The 18,466-nt window shown below is 41.0% G+C and overlaps 1 protein-coding gene across 1 annotated transcript in view; it reads left to right on the top strand.

Moving 5' to 3' along the window:
• LOC126210093 (uncharacterized) overlaps positions 1–18,466 on the top strand; it is a 69,259-nt gene that overhangs the window by 34,976 nt on the left and 15,817 nt on the right. The window contains exons 5-6 of the mRNA XM_049939225.1: positions 4,894–5,082; positions 17,185–17,358. Of these exons, the coding sequence (XP_049795182.1) occupies positions 4,894–5,082; positions 17,185–17,358 (363 nt within the window). The remainder of the gene's footprint in view (positions 1–4,893; positions 5,083–17,184; positions 17,359–18,466) is intronic.

Here is an 18,466-nt window from a genome sequence, read left to right as displayed (position 1 = left end):
TCATTCCTTGCCAAATGGCATTAGTGTTTTTACTGCTGAATTGGTAGCCATCTTGCGCGTACTGGACCATATCTGCTTCTGCTCAGGACTCCCCTTCACTATCTGTAGTGACTCATTGAGCAGTTTGCACGCTATCGGCCAGTGCTTCCCTCGTCACCCATTGGTCCCTTTATCTCCTCACTCATCGTGGATGCTCGGTGGTTTTAATTTGGACCCCAGGCCTTGTTGGGATTCCTGGCAGTCAACTGGCTAAATTAGCTACTACCAGGCCATCTATTGCTATTGGCATTCCAGAAATAGACCTTCGCTTGGCATTACGACGTCAGGTTTTGGGCCTTTGGGATGCAGAATGGATCACTCTTTCTTCGCCGAACAAGCTCAGGGCAATTAAGGATTCTACAACTCTATGCCCGTCCTTCTTACGGGCCTCTTGTAAGACCTTTGTTGTCCTCTGCTGGCTCTGCATTGGCCATACTTTTTTTTTTGACTCAGGGTTGTCTCCTCCATCATGAGGACCCACCTATCTGTCATTGTGGATCGATGTTGACTGTGGCTCACATCTTATTGGACTACCCCAACTTAGCCACCCTGCGACGGACTTTAATCTTTCCAGACTCACTACCCCTGGTGTTGGCTGACAATGCCTCAGTGGTGGAACTAGTTTTATGTTTTATTTGTGATGGGGTTTTTTATCGCTTTATTTAAGGGAGGGACCTTCCACCTTATCGGTGTTGCTTCCCCCTGTCTGGATTGGCTTCAACTGGGCTCAGTGGTTCATCCCGGCCTTCTGCCTTCCCACTCCTTTCGTTACGGGGTCTGTTATGTCTTGAGCGTCTCTCTTATCTCATGTATAATAGCTATTAATTTCCCTTTAGAATGTAAAATTAATAATTGAAGATTTGAGAGGCCTGGATAATATACTTTTGATCCAACTGGAAATTTAATTGATTAAACTTAGAAGTAGGTTCAATTACCAGTAATTTTCTCTAAACAGTGCTACATACATTTTTTCTGAACAGAGCACAGATACTACTTTGTAAACTGGTAAGTTCTCCCCACTGATGTTTTAGGATACTCAACAGCAACAAGCACATGAGTAATGTGAACCTCTCATTTGGGCTAATGGAATGAGTGCAAAGGTCCTCAGGAATGTGTAAACTGTACAGTGACATGATGTTGTGTTGTATTTAGTTCTATGATTGTCCCAAACATCCACAGTTCTAAATATTTAAAAGCTACATACCTTGCTGGTATCAAATTTTCTTCTCACACAAAAGATGCTAATTTATTATTTAAGTTATATTACAAGGTGGTCTCGAGACATCACAACACTACTCCTCCTCCTTACTTGCAGGTTCCCTAAAAACTCTCAAATGGTTTAAAGTTATGGAAACTTCTGCCTTCAGGATGTGTCTGAATTCAGAGGACCATTCTGCACAAGAATAATTTGCCCAATTCTCTTCCAAAATAAAGTAAAACTGAACTTTGGTGACGATAACATGTTAAAACTGAAGCTAACTAAATGAAGATAGTATTTCATTTTGTAGGGTCTTTGTGCTATCTTTCAGCTATTCTTCTCGTGTCTTTTTAAAATTAATTTGTTTAATGGTCCCTCACAGTCATTACCAAAATAGTGGATTTTTTTAGCATTCTTCAATATTCTTTTAGATTAATTATAATGGGATGTACAGTGCACTGGTATCACTGCGCTGTGTCCCTGGATAGTGAAAGAATAATTTTCACTTGAGCCCACTGATATTCTGCCAACATTTAAATCGGATGATTTTTTAAGAGTCTTACAACATTATGGTTCCTTCCTATCCAGTCAACACTTACGACACATTGTCTGGTTCAGATTCATTGATAATATTTTCACGACTTGGGCTCGTGATGGGAAAATCCTTGCTTGTATCTCCACTTCCTCAACATCTGCTCTGAAATCCACTTCACCTGGTCCTTCTCAGCTTACCAAGTCTTTTCTTATATGTCAGTCTCAACCTCTTCTGTTCATATCGAGTGGACCAACCACCAACTATATCTCACTTTGTAAACTGTCAGCCATTCCATCTCAAAAAGTGTCTTCCTTACAGTCTTACTGCATCTGCAATGGAAAACAGGAGTTGACTAAATGTAAAGATTACCTTACATACTTTACGCGATCAGGTCCAGAGGATCGTGCACAGCTACGAGTCTCTTCTTCCATTGGAATCTGTTATGTGCCTTCTGTCACCAGTCACCTTCTGTGATCTGCAGCAAGTCCTTGTACATTCCATTTCTACACATTTTCTTTGGTATTTCTAGTGGTTTTCTTTCACATGAAGTAAAATCCACGGATTTCAAAGGCCTTCAGTATTTACCCATCCGAGTGACATGTCCTGCCTATACTAGCTGCTTGTTTCTCATCAGGTCTGCAATGTTTGGTCTGTTACAGATTTCAGCCACCTCACAGTTATGTTGGATCTTCCATTCTCCAATGATCTTATCTTCTGCCAGACCATAGAGCTCTCGTAAGACTTTTTACTGGAAAATGAGAAGATTATTTAAGTCTTTTTTTCTGCATATTCCAAGTTTCACAACTCTACAGACCTAGATGTTATGTCAGTGTTTTGCACAGGTGGAATTTGAAATTCCTTTAGAGACTACATGATTTAAAAAGCTGACACAGACTTAAGTATGATCAGTTTGCAACTCTGATCCTCGCTCTGATTTCTGCCTCACACAATGTGTCATTCGTTTTTTTGAACACCAGGTCGAACAATATCGGTGACACGCCATTTTTTTTGTCTGAACTCTGTTTTTATGTAAAAGCTCTCCTTTTTATGTAAAAGCTCTCCTTGACTTGTTTCACAAGCTTCATTTTCCCATTGGAATCAGTGAGACAGGCTCGAACTAGGCTGATGAGTTTCTTGGGCATTGCTAATTTGGTTAGGCAACTCATAAGGCTCTCTCAGTGGATGCAGTATACCTGTTTGTAAAATCCCTGAATAGCACTTGTAGGTCTTTGCCACATTCCCACATGTTTTTGGTAAGCCGCTGCAGCACATAGATGTTGACATATGAACAGCCCTTTCTGTGAAACCCCTTTGATACTCACCAGTCACTGCTTCTGCAAATAGCTGGATTCTATCCAGTATACAGTTAGAGAAGATCTTATGAGAGGCACCCTCTGTAGTAGCTGCAATCCTTTTTCTCATCTTTCTTGTATACAGAGCAGACGACTGTTGTCTTCCAATCTTGTGGGATCTCCTCCAAAATCCAGATCCTCTTGATTAACTGTATTTTCTTCTGGAGTGTCTCTCCTTCAGCTTGAATGACATCTGCCTGGACTCCATCTTCTCCTGGACTTTAATTCTCCTTTAGTTTCATTATCTGAATATTCATTTCCTCCAATGTGGGTGATCTTAATTTCCCCAGCAATTTAAATCTACAATGTCAGGATGTTGAAATTCAAGCACATCTTTAGGATCATCACAGTTGAGGAGCTCCCTGAAGCATTGTTTCCATCTCACAGCAGTATTGAACTAATTGGTGAATGTGGTCCTGTTATTGTCCTTGATGAATTTTTGGCAACTCTGGTATCTATTCTTGAAGAAGGTGACTTTACAATACATCTTTCGCACCTCTTTCCCCAAGAAATCTTGTTGAGCCTCCTCATTCCTTTGATGCACATTCTCTTTGCTCTCGTCAGGATTGCTCAGTTATTTCTCGATATTGCCTCGAGCAATATGTGCGACTTGTAGCAAGCCTTTCTCGGCTTCTCTTCTCTTCGCAATGCCTTAATGCATTCCATCTCCAACCCAAATCTTGTTGCTCCTGATTTACTTGTTGATGACTGCATTTGCCATCTCTTCCTGCAGAATTTCAAAGCTTTCTCTACAGCTGTCAAGGTTCATTTCCTCACTCTGAAAAATGTGAAAAGGTGAAGGACAAGGAATGGGAAAATAGAGCATTCTGAGATACACTTCGTCTGGTTCTTCGATCGAGACCTGTCCGGCTCGGGAGACCCTCCCAGTAGCTATGCTACCGCTTAGCTCTTAGTGTCACACGAACATGCAAACCTCTCGACCCACACGAATAGTACTGCTTTAAGACAGTCTCTCCTGGAGAGGTACTGATAAGCATACCAGAGGTTTTATTGACAGACTATTCTATCCAGCTCATCCACAATCAGATATCCACTGCGGCATCATCTAGTGACACCAGTAAATGTGTTAACTGACCACTGACCAGCACTTCTCTGATCACCCAGTGTCTCCATGGCTTTGAAGAGCTCAATCCATCCTCCCCAGGGGTTCAGCTCTGAGATGAGGGATATCCTACATGCATCACCCAAAGCTGTGTTCTGCAGCCCACCAAACTTACAGAATATCCTTGTTCATCCTGCTCGCAATCCTGCTCGCAACCCTGCTCCCGACCCTGCACCCCATGAGTCATTCCCTCATAGTCGACCAACGTGCAGTACTGTCCCAAAGACTACCTGTGACCTCCTACCATAGCTAGTCACTGGCTTTTCTTACCCTGTAAAAGGTGCGGCTATATTGAAAGGAGCCACATTATATATTAACCATGCAGCAATTACTGTACAAATTATAGATCGTGTTTTGCTTCTTATGTTTAATCCCTGCTGCCTTAAGAATGTCAGACTGTCTATTCCAGATGGAATTGTTTCAAAATTACTTGAAACCTGTAAACACTATAATGTATATTTGCTTTTCTCCAATAGTTGAGTCATTGCTTCAGGTCTTCCTACATTTCTGTGGAATTTTCAGATGTCGATTGTGTGCTGACTCCCCACATTTGACTGTTAGAGGTGTGAATTTGACTGAGTTGTGTAGAAGGGTTTACCTGTACACCTCATCAGCACATAAAGCCGTATTGTGCTCTTCTCCGCAGGAGTATAGTTCCGCTGCTACTTGTGTGTGCCGACGTGCTGGAGCAACTCGAGCTGATAAACCACCACGAGATCAGCGTCGAGGAGGCCACAAAATCTCTCACCGCCCTGGGGAAACTCCACAACCTGCGGCATCTCAACTTCGGTGTCAAAATTTGGGAAGTCCGACACTTGGTTCCTGCTGTGTTTGAGTGAGTTACACCAGATTAAATATCATACTTTTCTTTTAAAGTGGAGCTCGTCCATGCCCACAATTACACAGTGACCATTACAAGAAGATCTGTTAGTTCTGCCATGCACAGTGTTAGTATACCACTATAGGGCCATATCATCCAGTTGTCTAATTACCTGCATGTCTAGAATTGACTGTCCATTAATGTGGTCCCATCTAGGAGATTGTGGACTCACAGAGATTGAGGCCAAAGGGAAGAAAGCGCTGCAGCATTCGCTTTGGTGAAAATACCTCTGTGAGAGACCAGACAGAGAGCAGGGCAAGTAGTGGAACTAAAGTTACGTGCCACTCACAACAACTTGTACTCTGTACTAGGGTACATCAGTAATTGGATCTTCGGCACGTTGCCATAGTCGTCCGCACCTGTGAAGGCTCTATTTTCTGTACAAAGCCTGTCATCGTTGGAGTGACTAGTCTAGTTATAAAATTTGCTTCTTATTGTATTAGTGTGTAGGGGCTGTTCGAATGGCTGTGCATGGGACTACCCAAAACTTCAATGCTGCACTGTGTGGAGCATCTGCAGCATGCAGTTCGCTCCCTGCTCTTTGCTCCCTCCTCCCTCCCCCTCCCCCTCCCCCTGCCCCTGCCCCTCCCCCTCCCCCTCCCCCTCCCCCCCTTCTGCGTGCACACACACACACACACACACACACACACACACACACACATACACAGAGAGAGAGAGAGAGATATGAATGGGCTGCAAATTTTTCTCTGCCTGTAGTGAGTTTTTTTGCTGCATTTGGTTCATTCTCTCATTTCTTACAGTGGAAAGATGAGTATAAGTGAAAAGCACCAGCTGTGAAATTTTGCTTCCCGCTCTGGGAAAAATGCTTCTAAAGCTCTCGTGGAGTTGTAAAAGTTTGCAGAGTTGATGCTGTGTGGAAAACTTGAACGTACCAGTGCTTTGCTCATTTCTAATTTGGTGAAATGTTGATTGATGGCACACCTCATTCTAGACATCTGGCAGTTTCTACATTGTACAGTCCAGCAAAATGAGTGTCGACTGGAAGCGTGCTATGTTTCAACAGAATGTCACCAAACTGTCACAGATTTTTTTTCTAAAATAGTTATTATTAGTGTTTCTCAGTACTAGGGTAATGACATGCAACCTAAATGACAATTAAACAGATGGAAGATGTCACTGCTGCCTCCCCAAGTGGACATGTGAAGTGAAGTCACACATTGAGGTAGTGGCAAGCTGTGTCTTTGCAGCAGTTTCGAGAGGACAATTAATGCACACTTTATGGTCAACACGTACCTCGTCCTGTGTCCATAAGAGCTCATTGAAAAACTGGTGGGGGACAGTATTTTTCCATATTTGATGTGTCAGAGGCATATTTCCAACTACCACTAAGTGAGGAGTTCCTGCAGTTGATTGGAGTCAACAGGCCCTTTGGTCTCTACAAGTACAGCATATTATTTTTGGGATCTTGAGTGCTATGGCCTTTTTTCAACTTTATTTGGACCAACTCACAGAACAGGTCTCTTTTTGTATAGACTATCTAGCTGAAATTGTAGTCATGAGTCCCATCACCAAGGAACACTTACGGAACCTTTGGCTTCTGTTTCAGACACGGCGTGATGTGGGTCTCGAGTGCAAACTGAATAAATCACATTTCTTTCAGCGATCTATTGAATACCTATGATGCATCATTTGCTTTCGGGAGGTCCAACTGACAGTCACGTCGAGGTTATAAAGGCCCTCCCTCGACCTGCTTATATCGAGGAGCTACACGCAGTTTTACGCAATGTTGCTTATTACCACAAATTCATTACACAGGCAGCTATTATGGCATATCCTCTAAAGCAGTTGCCCAAAAATGGCACATTGATTCTTTGGATGCCAGCATGTGAACAAGCACTCAACAGTTTGAAAGACAGTCATCATTTGGACTTGTGCTTGGCCACATTTCAGCTGGGCTGACAGTTTGTTGTGGCTACAGATGCATCTCGGTAAGGCTAGTGGGCTACACTGGTCCTTTGGAATCCCAACAATTCCTATCAGCCAATACTACTTGTCTCAGACACTTCTCAGATTGAACAGGAAGCACTTGCCATTATTTACTCAATCAGAAAGTTTCATGTGTTTATACATGGTGTGAAGTTTCACCTGGTCACGGATCACACATCCTTAGTCTCTCTCTTTAGCTGCACGGTGCATCTGCCAGTCAAGATGGCACACAGGTTTCAACAGCAGGCCAGTTCCTCAGCTGTTACCTGTGTGAGATTCCGTTTTGCCTGATGGCTCAGCAGTCCAACCCAGATGGACTCTCATGTTTCCCAATGGGACCTGACCCCAGCTTTGACTGGGAAGAAATCCTCCACTTTTACCTTAACAAAGAAGCTCAGCAGACCATAGACGGTTTCCCTATTATGAGCTCATGCAGTCAGGTCAGATCTCATTCTCTGCCAGGTGAGGCAACATATCCACAGAGGGTGCGTGACCGGGTGACCTCTGGCTCGAGCCTCAGACCCTGTCCTTAGTTATTTTCTTCTATGCCACAGACTGCCTCTTGTTGACAACAGAAGACACAGTGCCACGGGCAGTGATTTGGACGTCCTTCCAGCAGAACAACCTGCACATCCTGCACTGTGGCCACGAGGGGGGGGGGGGGCATCAAGGACAAAGATGATGGCTCATTGCCACGTCTGTTTGCTGTGGGCAATAATGGGATTGAACATTTACTCTCTGTTTGCCCCCAGTGTTCAGACCACCAACCTACTCTGCAGCAATGTTACTCACCATGAGCAGCACATATATAGCCTGAGGAATGTGTTCACCTGGATTTTCTCCTATCTGCACATATCTGTATATCCCATAGTGTAATATCCCAACACCCACTGCTAAATGTCACAAACATCTTTCATCTTCATAGAAGCTTGGGAGTGGGCGGTGCCATCCTAAAAATGTCATGTCAAACTTCAATACAGTGCAGTGATACTCCGAAAACTATAACACGCTGTGTCCAAAATTAAAGCAACAGATGGAAATTTTGCAATGCTGCATTTATTTTGCCACAAAACAGTATAAACATGTTATGGTAAAGTAGACACAAGGTAAAAAATACAGAATGTAAACAACTGCAACACAGATAACAATAGATAAAAATGTTATTCACTTAACAGATCTGCATACACATTCTGACAACTGATTAATGTGCTCAGTACGGGGTGTGACTACCACTGGCACCAATACAGGCATGATGACAACGGGCCAAGCTGCAAATGTCATCGATCTCATGTCGAAGGAGTAATGCATGCAAGTATCGGAGAGTGGTCAGCGAAAGTTTACGTGATACAACCCCTCTCACCATGCATCCCAGACATGCTCTGTGAGATTCAAATCGGGAGAGCAAGCAGGTCACGCCATGGGTGCAATATCTTCTTTTTCCAAGAGAACAACCACCCACAGTCTATGACGTTGAGCATTATCGTCTGTCAGTATGAAGTCCAGGCCCACAGCACCTCACAACAACCGCACATGAGGTCCCGAATCTCGTGACAATACCTGACAGCAGTTAAATCTTGCCAATTCACCCGTATAATTTCATGAGGAGGTGTTAGTGTGGCTAACATAATCCCTGCCCACACCATTAGGGATCCTCCGCGATATCAGTCTCTTTTCACAGTGTTTCGGACCCGAAATTGAGTTCCACATTCCATTGAGACTCACTCTCCAGACCAAATCGGGACTTGTCTGTGGAAAAAACATTGGCCCACTGTTCGACTGTTCAGGTGGCATGCTGACAACTGCACTCTATACGTTCCCATCTGTGAGGTACACGTATGACTGGTCTCCGGCAGTAGAGGCCACTCTGGCGAAGCCTTCTGTGCACCGTTGGCCTCGATACGACATGTCCAGTGGATGCTGTGGGGTCAGATGTCAGTTGCTGTGCAGTACTAAGCCAAATAACAATCCTCTCTTTCTGATGTCACAAATGGTAGCCCCTGACCTGGTGTTCGGGATACGGTTTCGGTCTCTCTAAACTGTTTCCACACCTGAGAAATAACGGAACAATTCACATTAAGCCTTTTCCACTGTCCTGCTTCCATTCTTCCTATGGCTCTCCACCGCAGAGAGTCAGGTAGGTGTCTTCTCTGTGCCGCAGTGCACCCACCGTCTTTGACTGTGCACACAGCATCTGTGGATGAGGGACTACCTGGAGAACACTATCCTGCTCGATAAGTGCCCTGGCCTCATTGTTGGTGGAATGCCATATTCTGTACACAACACAATCGTACAGATGTCTCTTGACAGTTCGTACAATTACATCGTGAATTAGACACGGAATAGAGAAACAGGGGTTTTTGCTTTAATTTTGGACACCGTATAATAGTCCTTTCAAACAAATACGTGCAAGTAGCAAAAATGTTAAAGTTTTGGCACTACAGACAGATCAAAGTCCGAGTTGGAAAACCCACCGCCTGGAATTACTGAAGCACCTTTTGTTCAGCATATGTTAGCATATGTGTGATAACTGCTATAGATGATTTAAAAATAAAGAAATGTATTTATGTAGTTATGTTGACCAGTGAGTTCTGGAACCTTTCTTTTGGGCAGAGGGGCTAGGTTCAACTTAAGGGGATAGTAGTTCCAGAAAACAGAATTGTGTTGCAATAATTATAACAGGTGTTTGTTCTAGGACATCTTGCTGAGATTCTTTTCATAGAACTTAGTATTTGAAAGCTATTTCACAAGTAGATACATTTTTAATGTCCTTAGTCATTACTAATACCTGTCTTTTCTCACAAAAAGAGGGGGAAAATAAGAATTTGCCATCAGGACTAAAAATGATCTCTAGATTTAGATTAGTGCAGGAAGTAGTCAGGTTGGTGGCAGCACACATATTCAACAACTTGCTGGAGTTTCAGACTGAAGTAAAGAACATTCTGTTGGGTAACCCCTCCTACTGCATTGCAAATATCTTCACAGAAACACTTAAAATTGAGGGTTAGGTTACTTTATAATCAAAATTAGCACTGTAATACAATAATGTTTTGTGGTAACGACTTAAGTGATTATAACACACATAAGTAAAATGTACATGTTTGAGTACTTTTCACACCCCAGAGCTGCCTCTGTACAAGATCCATAGAATATAACTACTGTACAGTAATGTGTTGTGATGTAATAAACATTTTAATGCTTTTTCAAACCTGCCTGTTTCAGTCCACAACAAAAAAGTTTCTCTTCCCATTGTTCAGCTGTTCCCTAGAGCCCTTCGAAGCACGATGTTCAAGCTTGGTGTACAGGAGAGACACTTTCCTGGTAAAAGGAGTTTGTTTTCTCACAGTTGAGGTGTGGCTAACAAGGATAGTGTGAATCGTAGGGATGTTTCGTGAAAAGTTACCGGTGGAGCTTATGGCGCTACGGCGATGTAAAGAGTATCAGCTGTCGACTGTTCACTCGCCATGGCTGGACTGTGTCTCATGTAGTGGCAATATTGGACCCACCGTACAGATTGGGTTAGGACCTGATGGGAAGTTAATCTAAACAGAAAGTTTCCTATCATCTGTGATTAGAAATAGCCCTAGCCAAAGTAGATAATGTAGCTTATCCTACAGGATCCAAATGTGGCTGCATTTTTCCATATGAATTTCAATTTTTGTTTCCTAACAAGGTCTGTTGGTATGTTCCAAGGCTTTAATGTTTGCCAGTGGCACAACTGAGCTAATCTAATCAAACTGTTACCAGACTAGCTCAGAAGATAGCAGTATGAGCCTGTGAGTGCTTTGAACCTAACAGTTTAAATCCTTATCTCTCACAACAGGGTTAGTCAGCACACTGGGCTCACATACAGGAGGACTGTAGTTCAAATCTGTGTCTGGCTATCCAGATTTAGGTTTTCCGCAATTTTCTTAAATCGCTCCAGGCAAATCCTGAGAGGGTTACTTTGAATGGGCACGGTCTACTTCTTTTCCCATCCCTGAAGCTATCTGAGCTTGTGTTCCGTTTTTAATAACATCAATGTCAACAGGACATTAAACCCTGGTTTTATGTATACAGACTGAAGCGTCAAGTGAAAATTTGTACCAAGGGTGGGAATTGAACTCGAGTCTCCTGCTTACTAGGCAGATGCGTTAGCCACTAAGCCATCTTGGCACAGCAGTTCACACAACTGCACGGATTACCCTGGCTCGCCTGTCCTTGATCCAAATTATCGTTGCCGCTCCGTACTACTTTTAATTCCCCCCTTAAACGTGAACAGAACTACAGAATTACTGAGGCTCCGTGTTTTGGAATACCATCTCAGCATCAAACATAAATGGAGGATCCTGCCTGAAATGCAAGTGCAAGTACTAATGCAAATGACACGGCACAGTTTCAGAGACTTTGCTAGTCTCGTACAGATATGATTTTTTTGTGTATATATACTGAAGCAGCGAGTGAAAATTTGTATCAAGGCTGGGAATCAAACCTGGATCTCCTGCTTACTAAGCAGTTGTGTCAGACTGGGGCAGCAATGAGCAGTTAGATCGAGGAGGGGGGGGGGGGGGGGAGGCATGCCGGGCTAATCTGTGCAGTTGTGTGAACCACTGCGCCAGGAGGGTTTATTGGCCAATGCATCTGTATAGTAAGAAGACCTGGGTTTGACTCCCTGTCTCAGTACAAATTGTCACTTGCTGCTTCAGTCTACATACATAAAATCATATTTTTCTGAGGCCAGTAAAGACTTGGAAATAGTGTCATTTCATTTAAACCCTAGTCTTCATTCTTCCCTTCTTTATCTCAGAAATACTAATATTTTTCAGTTTCAGACAAGTCAAAAGGCATGTTTGAACTGTGAGATATCATTAATGACTGTACTCTAAATGAAACACACTGTGGAATTTCCTTTGTGTGCAGCTGCTTAACAAGTCAGGATGGAGTCGACACACAGATAAAATAAGCAAGAAACTCAGTTCAGTGTGTTTTGCCCTTAGAAGTCACTTCTGTATGTTGACCTAAAGACAAGAGTGTTGGTTTGTTTTGCATGGTTTCACTCCCTATCTTCTATAGCAGTTCACATGAAGTGAAGTAATTGTTTGTTCAACAGAAGTAATCAGTATGGATATTGTGTAAAGTAGATAATTGAGCAACTTGTAGAAGAGTTTCTAAGGATCTGGAAATTCTTACATTCAGTTCCCAATACATTTACTCCTGTACGCTTTTAGTTGTTGTGTCAAGATATTTGAGAAGTTTCTATCTAAAGTAAAGCAATAAATTGGGAATTCCTACCAATTGGAAAGAAAATTAAAAACATACCAGTGTCTTGTGAAATGCACACAAGGAGAAGATCAGAGAAATGAGAGCCTTTATATGGAGATTCAGCAACATTCATTTTTTGCAGTTTGTGCGTGGGACAGGAAGGGGGGAAGAAAGATTGGTGGCAGAGATACCTCTGCCATACAATGTGAAGTGGCTTGAGGAGTATAATTGGACCCTGCAAGAAAAAAAAACTGTGTTCAATGGCACGAGTTTATAATATGTGAGTATGTTCCCTGATGTATCGACACACGTACTGTCACTTTATTCCTTCTTCTTTCTGTGGCTTTGGCACATTCCATCCCCCACCAATTCTGTGAAGAACTTCCTAATGTCTTGTCATATCAGTTTACTTAAATGTTGAGTGTACGACAAACAATTACAGGGAAAAATCACAACACTATGTTGAGAAAGCAACTCACATAAAATTCAATCATATAAATGTATCACCAACTTCTGAAATGAAGAAAATTGTGTATTCCCTCAAAAATAAAAGCTCATCTGGTTTTGATGGTGTTTTCAGTAACGTACTAATGATTTAATCACATACAATAAGCTCTGCCTTCTCTGAAATATGTTATCCATCACTAGCTCAAGAATTTCCAGAGAGAGTCTTAAAGAGGGGTTTAACAACGGCATATTTCAAAGACGATAAGAGATAACATCAGTAATAATTGAGTAGTTTCAGTACTGACATTTTCTAAACTTTTTGGCAAGTTGATTTATTATAGAATAATCTCTCATGTAAGCTCCAATAATATCTTCAGTAAATCACAGTTTGGATTTCAAAAGAGTTACTCTACTGAGAATGCCATTTACATGTTCACTCAGCAAAATTTACAAACGTTAAATAAGAGAACAGTGCCAGTTGGTATTTAGTACAACCAAAATAAGGCATTAGAGTTTGTGAATTACAGTACTATCTTAGATAAACAGAACTTTTATTTAATTGATGGTATAGCCAAGCAATGGATAATGTCAGATCTAACCAAAAGAGTCAACCATTTTAGTCTGGGGACATTGTTCTGATTGGGGAGAATCGCATATGGGTGTCCTCGAGGCTCAATGTTAGGTCTGCTATTATTCCTCATATGTGTAAGTGATCTTCCGTCTAATGTACATCAAACAGAAATAGTTATTTCTGCTAATGACTCTAGTGTTGTAATCACTCCAAGCATACATATAGCACCAGAAGAATGGTAAACAAGGTTCTTAAAAGTATCACTGAGTGGTTTTCTGTGATGGTATCACCTTGAATTTAAAAAATTCATTCAGTTTTGCACATCTTGGGGTTGCTACACCAACGGTAAGTGTAACATAATTAGGGAATAATAAGTAGATTGGACAGTTCAAAATTTGTAGGTATCCATGTTGATAAAAATTTAAATTGATAAAAGCACATTTTGGAACTCCTGAAACCACTTAAATCAGCCACATTTGCACTTAGAATCATCACAAATCTTGGGGAGAGACAGATCTGTAAGTGGATATATTTTGCGTATTTTCATTCAAGAATTTAATATGGAATAATGTTGTGGGGTAATTCATCTATAAGAAAAGGAAGTCTTCATTACTGAAAAACATACTATAAGAATAATACGTGGTGCTCACTCATGATCGTCTTGAAGACATCTGTTTAAGGAGTTGGGCATTCTGACTAGTGCTTCACAGTATATTTATTCCCTTACGCAGTTTGTTTTGAAAAATCCAGCACTAATCAAAACGACAGAAGGAAAAATGAAATTCATTACTCCACATGAAGGTTGTCTTCAGCACAAAAAGAAATGCCCAATGCTACAACTAAAATTTTTGATAACTTACCCAGTGTTATAAAATGTCTGACTGGCAAAAAGAAAAATTTGAAAACAAAATTAGGTTTCTCATCGACAACTCCTTCTGTTTCATAAAAAAATATTCTGTTATTATGATGTGTAAAAGGTGGTGGGCAGGAATTACTAACTCACAGATGTATATTTAAAAGTGATTGTAAGTACAGTTATAAATGTTCAGGATGAGCCATATTTACAAGCTATCTTGCAACGTGAACGAAAATTGACTCATTCCACTTTACAGTTTATGGTGCAGTTGAATTGTGGAACATGAAACTAACTAACTCGATTTTCAACACTTCCCATAGCGTCACAGCTCAGCTGGATTCTCATCCTTTCCATAGAAAATACATCTACTGCTTGTAAAATTTGAATTAGTTAAATCTTAATTGGTCTTTAAATATGTCTGCTTGTGTCTGTATATGTGTGGATGGATATGTGTGTGTGTGCGAGTGTATACCCGTCCTTTTTTCCCCCTAAGGTAAGTCTTTCCTCTCCCGGGATTGGAATGACTCCTTACCCTCTCCCTTAAAACCCGCATCCTTTCGTCTTTCCCTCTCCTTCCCTCTTTCCTGATGAGGCAACAGTTTGTTGCGAAAGCTTGAATTTTGTGTGTATGTTTGTGTTTGTTTGTGTGTCTTTCGACCTGCCAGCTCTTTCGTTTGGTAAGTCACATCATCTTTGTTTTTTGATAAATCTTAATTTCTTTGTTTTCTGACCCTCCTGTTCCAGGAAGCTCCGCTCCTTATTGAGGACTGCAGAACACAACAAATGAATAAATGAGTTTCATATGACTGAGTATGAGTGTTTCATATATACTGGAAAAGAAGTCATTTCATGTCATAAAATTTTAATTAGTGTCTAACAAGGTATACTGGCAATAAACAACAGTGTATCGAGGTAGGACTTCCTTGTATCAATGTAGGAATTCCTTACCAGCACAAAAAAAAGAATGTTTTACCATGTTACGTACCAGGAGGCACAGGCCTATCAACATACATAAACTTATGATGTAGTTGTACACCTCCAAGTATTCCCCACGAGGAACATTACAGTGTGTGGTGGAGGGAACTGTCATTTCACCTCATACCTGTTCTGCTTGCAAATGGTGCACAGGGCATGTAATATAATACCTCGTGCGAGGTCTAAATTCTCTTTATTTTCCAGTCACAATTATTTTACAAGCTGCGTGTGAGGAGGAAGCAGTATCTAGCTTTTCACTTCATGGAACAAATTTTCTCAAAATATTAACAGTAAGCTTCTGCACAGAGCAGAATGCCTCCTGTAACATCTGCCACTGGAATTCATAGGATTTCTGTTACAGTGTTGCACATACTATATAATGAAGAGAGAAAACTGGCTGGTCTTTGCTGGATTTTCTCTATTTGCTCTTTTAAGGGGGGACATATGCGAAGTTGCAGTACTTTGAAAAAAATCTGAAGTTCTCAAGGCAATGTAACTAAATTTGGCACAGTTGTTAAAGAATGTCATATGGATACACACATATGTTTTCATGCTTATTGAAGTTATATGTTTTAATTATAAATAATTGAAATTTTTTCAACAAGATGAGTACAAATGTCCCTTCTATGAAATTCTGTCAGACTGGAATTAATGTTCTTGTGTACAAAGTTTGATATATCATTATTACAAATATCTGTGGAACAGAATATTGATACCTTCTTTTGCTAGATTTTTACAGCTATTCAAATTCCTAGGGAAAAAAATCTTAGATGTTTGCCTTACTATAGTAGTAAATGAAAATTCCTTCCACAGAATGTTTCACTATAGTAGTGACTGATTTATGCCAAATTTAATTACATAAAATTGGCAAAATGTAGATTGTGGGAAGCCTGAGTTAAAGATTTGACAGTGTTTATGTTAGGCCTTACCTTATCAGTGCAAACTAGTGCAAAACATATGCTTTCTTCTTTTCATCCTCGAGTAGTCTTTACTTTGCTTGTCCTCTTAGGTTAATCTGATTTTCAAACTGAGTAACAGTAATGTGAGCAGCATCAATTCTCCTGCTTGTGATTTCTTCAATGTCGCCAGTGTGAAAGCTCTTGGATCAAATACTAGCCTCTCTAGAGTCTGTAGTCTGCAAGATTAGTACAGTTAAAAACTAAACAAGCATCATATGGTGCAAATTCATCAGCAGTTGTGGAAACAAATGTTGTCTTGGGGCATGGTTACCCTACCAGGGAGTTGGAAATTTCATTAGGATTTTGAGTTTTCCATGCGCATACTTAATCCACTAAACACCAAAATATTCCCCACATTGTGGCTCCATAAAACTGGAAGAAAACACTGCTGGAATAAATAATATGTGGAAATACAGGACAACAAAGGGGTGTGGCCCATGCAAGCTTTTGTTAATTATTATTTTTATCACACTTAGAAGTGGAAATGGAAGATAATATTGGGGAACTGAAATTTCAGTTCCATGTAGTAAGCCAATAAAAAAAATTCTCACTGTTCTGGTCACTTTCATATACGTCCTCACTTAATGATACCCAGTGAAGGAATATGTAAGGTTCAGTCGATTCAGTTTTTTTTAAATCGTGCCCCCCACCCCCCACCCCACGGGGTCGTAACCTGGCATCTGCTTACAACAGAACTAACTTTTTATACTCATTAATATTTTATTGTTCCAGATGTATACACTTAAATATTTTATTTTTGTTAACATTTTCACTGATTTATCACCAACAGCATTACCGGACATCAATCAGTGTCTCTGCTTATTTATGTGTAGTACGTTACATTTATGTACATTAGTATTATCTTCCAGTCACTGCACACATCACAGATCCTCTGAAATCTTCCTGCTTTGTGGTACTATACTCTGGGCTTGTGACCTCCCTGCAGACGAGAGTATTGTCTGAGAAAAGCCTCACAGAGTTTCCGACATTTTGCATTAGATTTTTTTTTGTATATTGTACGTTTTGTTATAAGTCTAGTACACACCTGTTTACTGTCCCTTTAGGAACGGACAATTGCAGAAACTACAGCACCTTCAGCTGAGTTGGATAGTGCAGGATGAGACGGTGCGCGCCGTGGCGCAGCACTGCCCGGACCTACGAGAACTTGAACTGCTCACCTGTGCAGATCACACAGATGCTCTTTTTGAGCCACTCCACCGACTTAAAAAGCTGGAAACGTAAGTGTGAGCAACACGACAGTGTGTTTGTTTTGCATTAAATGCTTGTAACTTCATGTCCAATTTCGTCATATGGCATAGACTTTTATTCATACAAGGCAGGTGAAAAGCAGAACTCGCACAGAATCTCTAGAGAAGGAACTTACACACATTGGTGGCAGTTTGAGGTACAGGCACCCGCATTCGTGCCCTAAAGCGTTGTTTGCTCCTAAAAGTCGGTGCACGTTAGCTACACTGCAACCTGCAATACTCACCTGCCTTTCATTCACTGCAAAAGTTCTCAGATTGTGGTGGCACATGCGTACACTTTGAATGAAATTACAGGATGGGGACGTGGACAGCTGGCCAGAAAGTAAGTACTCAACATGCCCAGAAAGAGCAGACTATATTGTTGAGGCCCTGTGCTCTAAACTAAGTAGGTATTCATTCTGCTGCGTTGTGTGTGTACACTTTGGTATCTGTGTGGTTGCATGTGTGAATGTGTGTACTCTTACTGCAAAATAATCGAGAGCTCAAAAGCTAATTTTAACCATTTTCTATTATGTGTTTGTGTGGCCAACACATCAATGGTCTGTAGGTTGCGATGTTCTGCTTCTACTTTATCGCGATATTGGGTGGCAATGTAGATTAAGCTTGTGTATCAAATTTTATATTCTCATTTATAATGACCGTGCATAATGAAGTTGGTTAATTATGCGGACCATTACAAATAGTTTGATACGGACTACATCCACAAATGGTCTGTATTAGTTAACAGATTCCAACTGGATATGCAGATACAGGTTTTCCCTTCTCCCCATGTCATAGGCATTGTCACAGCCACTTTCCTTCCGTGGTTCACACTGTGTCTCTAAGGCTGGACCTGACTACTCGGAATAAGCCGTCTGACTAGCAGTTACCAATGAGGTGTAATCTATTGCATTCTCGAAAAGTGATGGGATATTCCATCTGTCTAGTGAAAATGACAAAGACCAGTCTTTATTGTGAATTTGGTTAAAGTTGTACACTGTGATAAAGTATAAACCATAATGTATACAATGGCAGTGAAATACAGCACATGAATTTATTTTTCATGATCGATCTTTTAGATTTATAGCTGACACAGACT

This window comes from Schistocerca nitens, chromosome 10 (genome assembly GCF_023898315.1).
Source record: "Schistocerca nitens isolate TAMUIC-IGC-003100 chromosome 10, iqSchNite1.1, whole genome shotgun sequence".
In the NCBI taxonomy this organism is placed as follows: domain Eukaryota; kingdom Metazoa; phylum Arthropoda; class Insecta; order Orthoptera; family Acrididae; genus Schistocerca; species Schistocerca nitens.
This window is presented reverse-complemented; position numbering and strand designations above follow the sequence as displayed.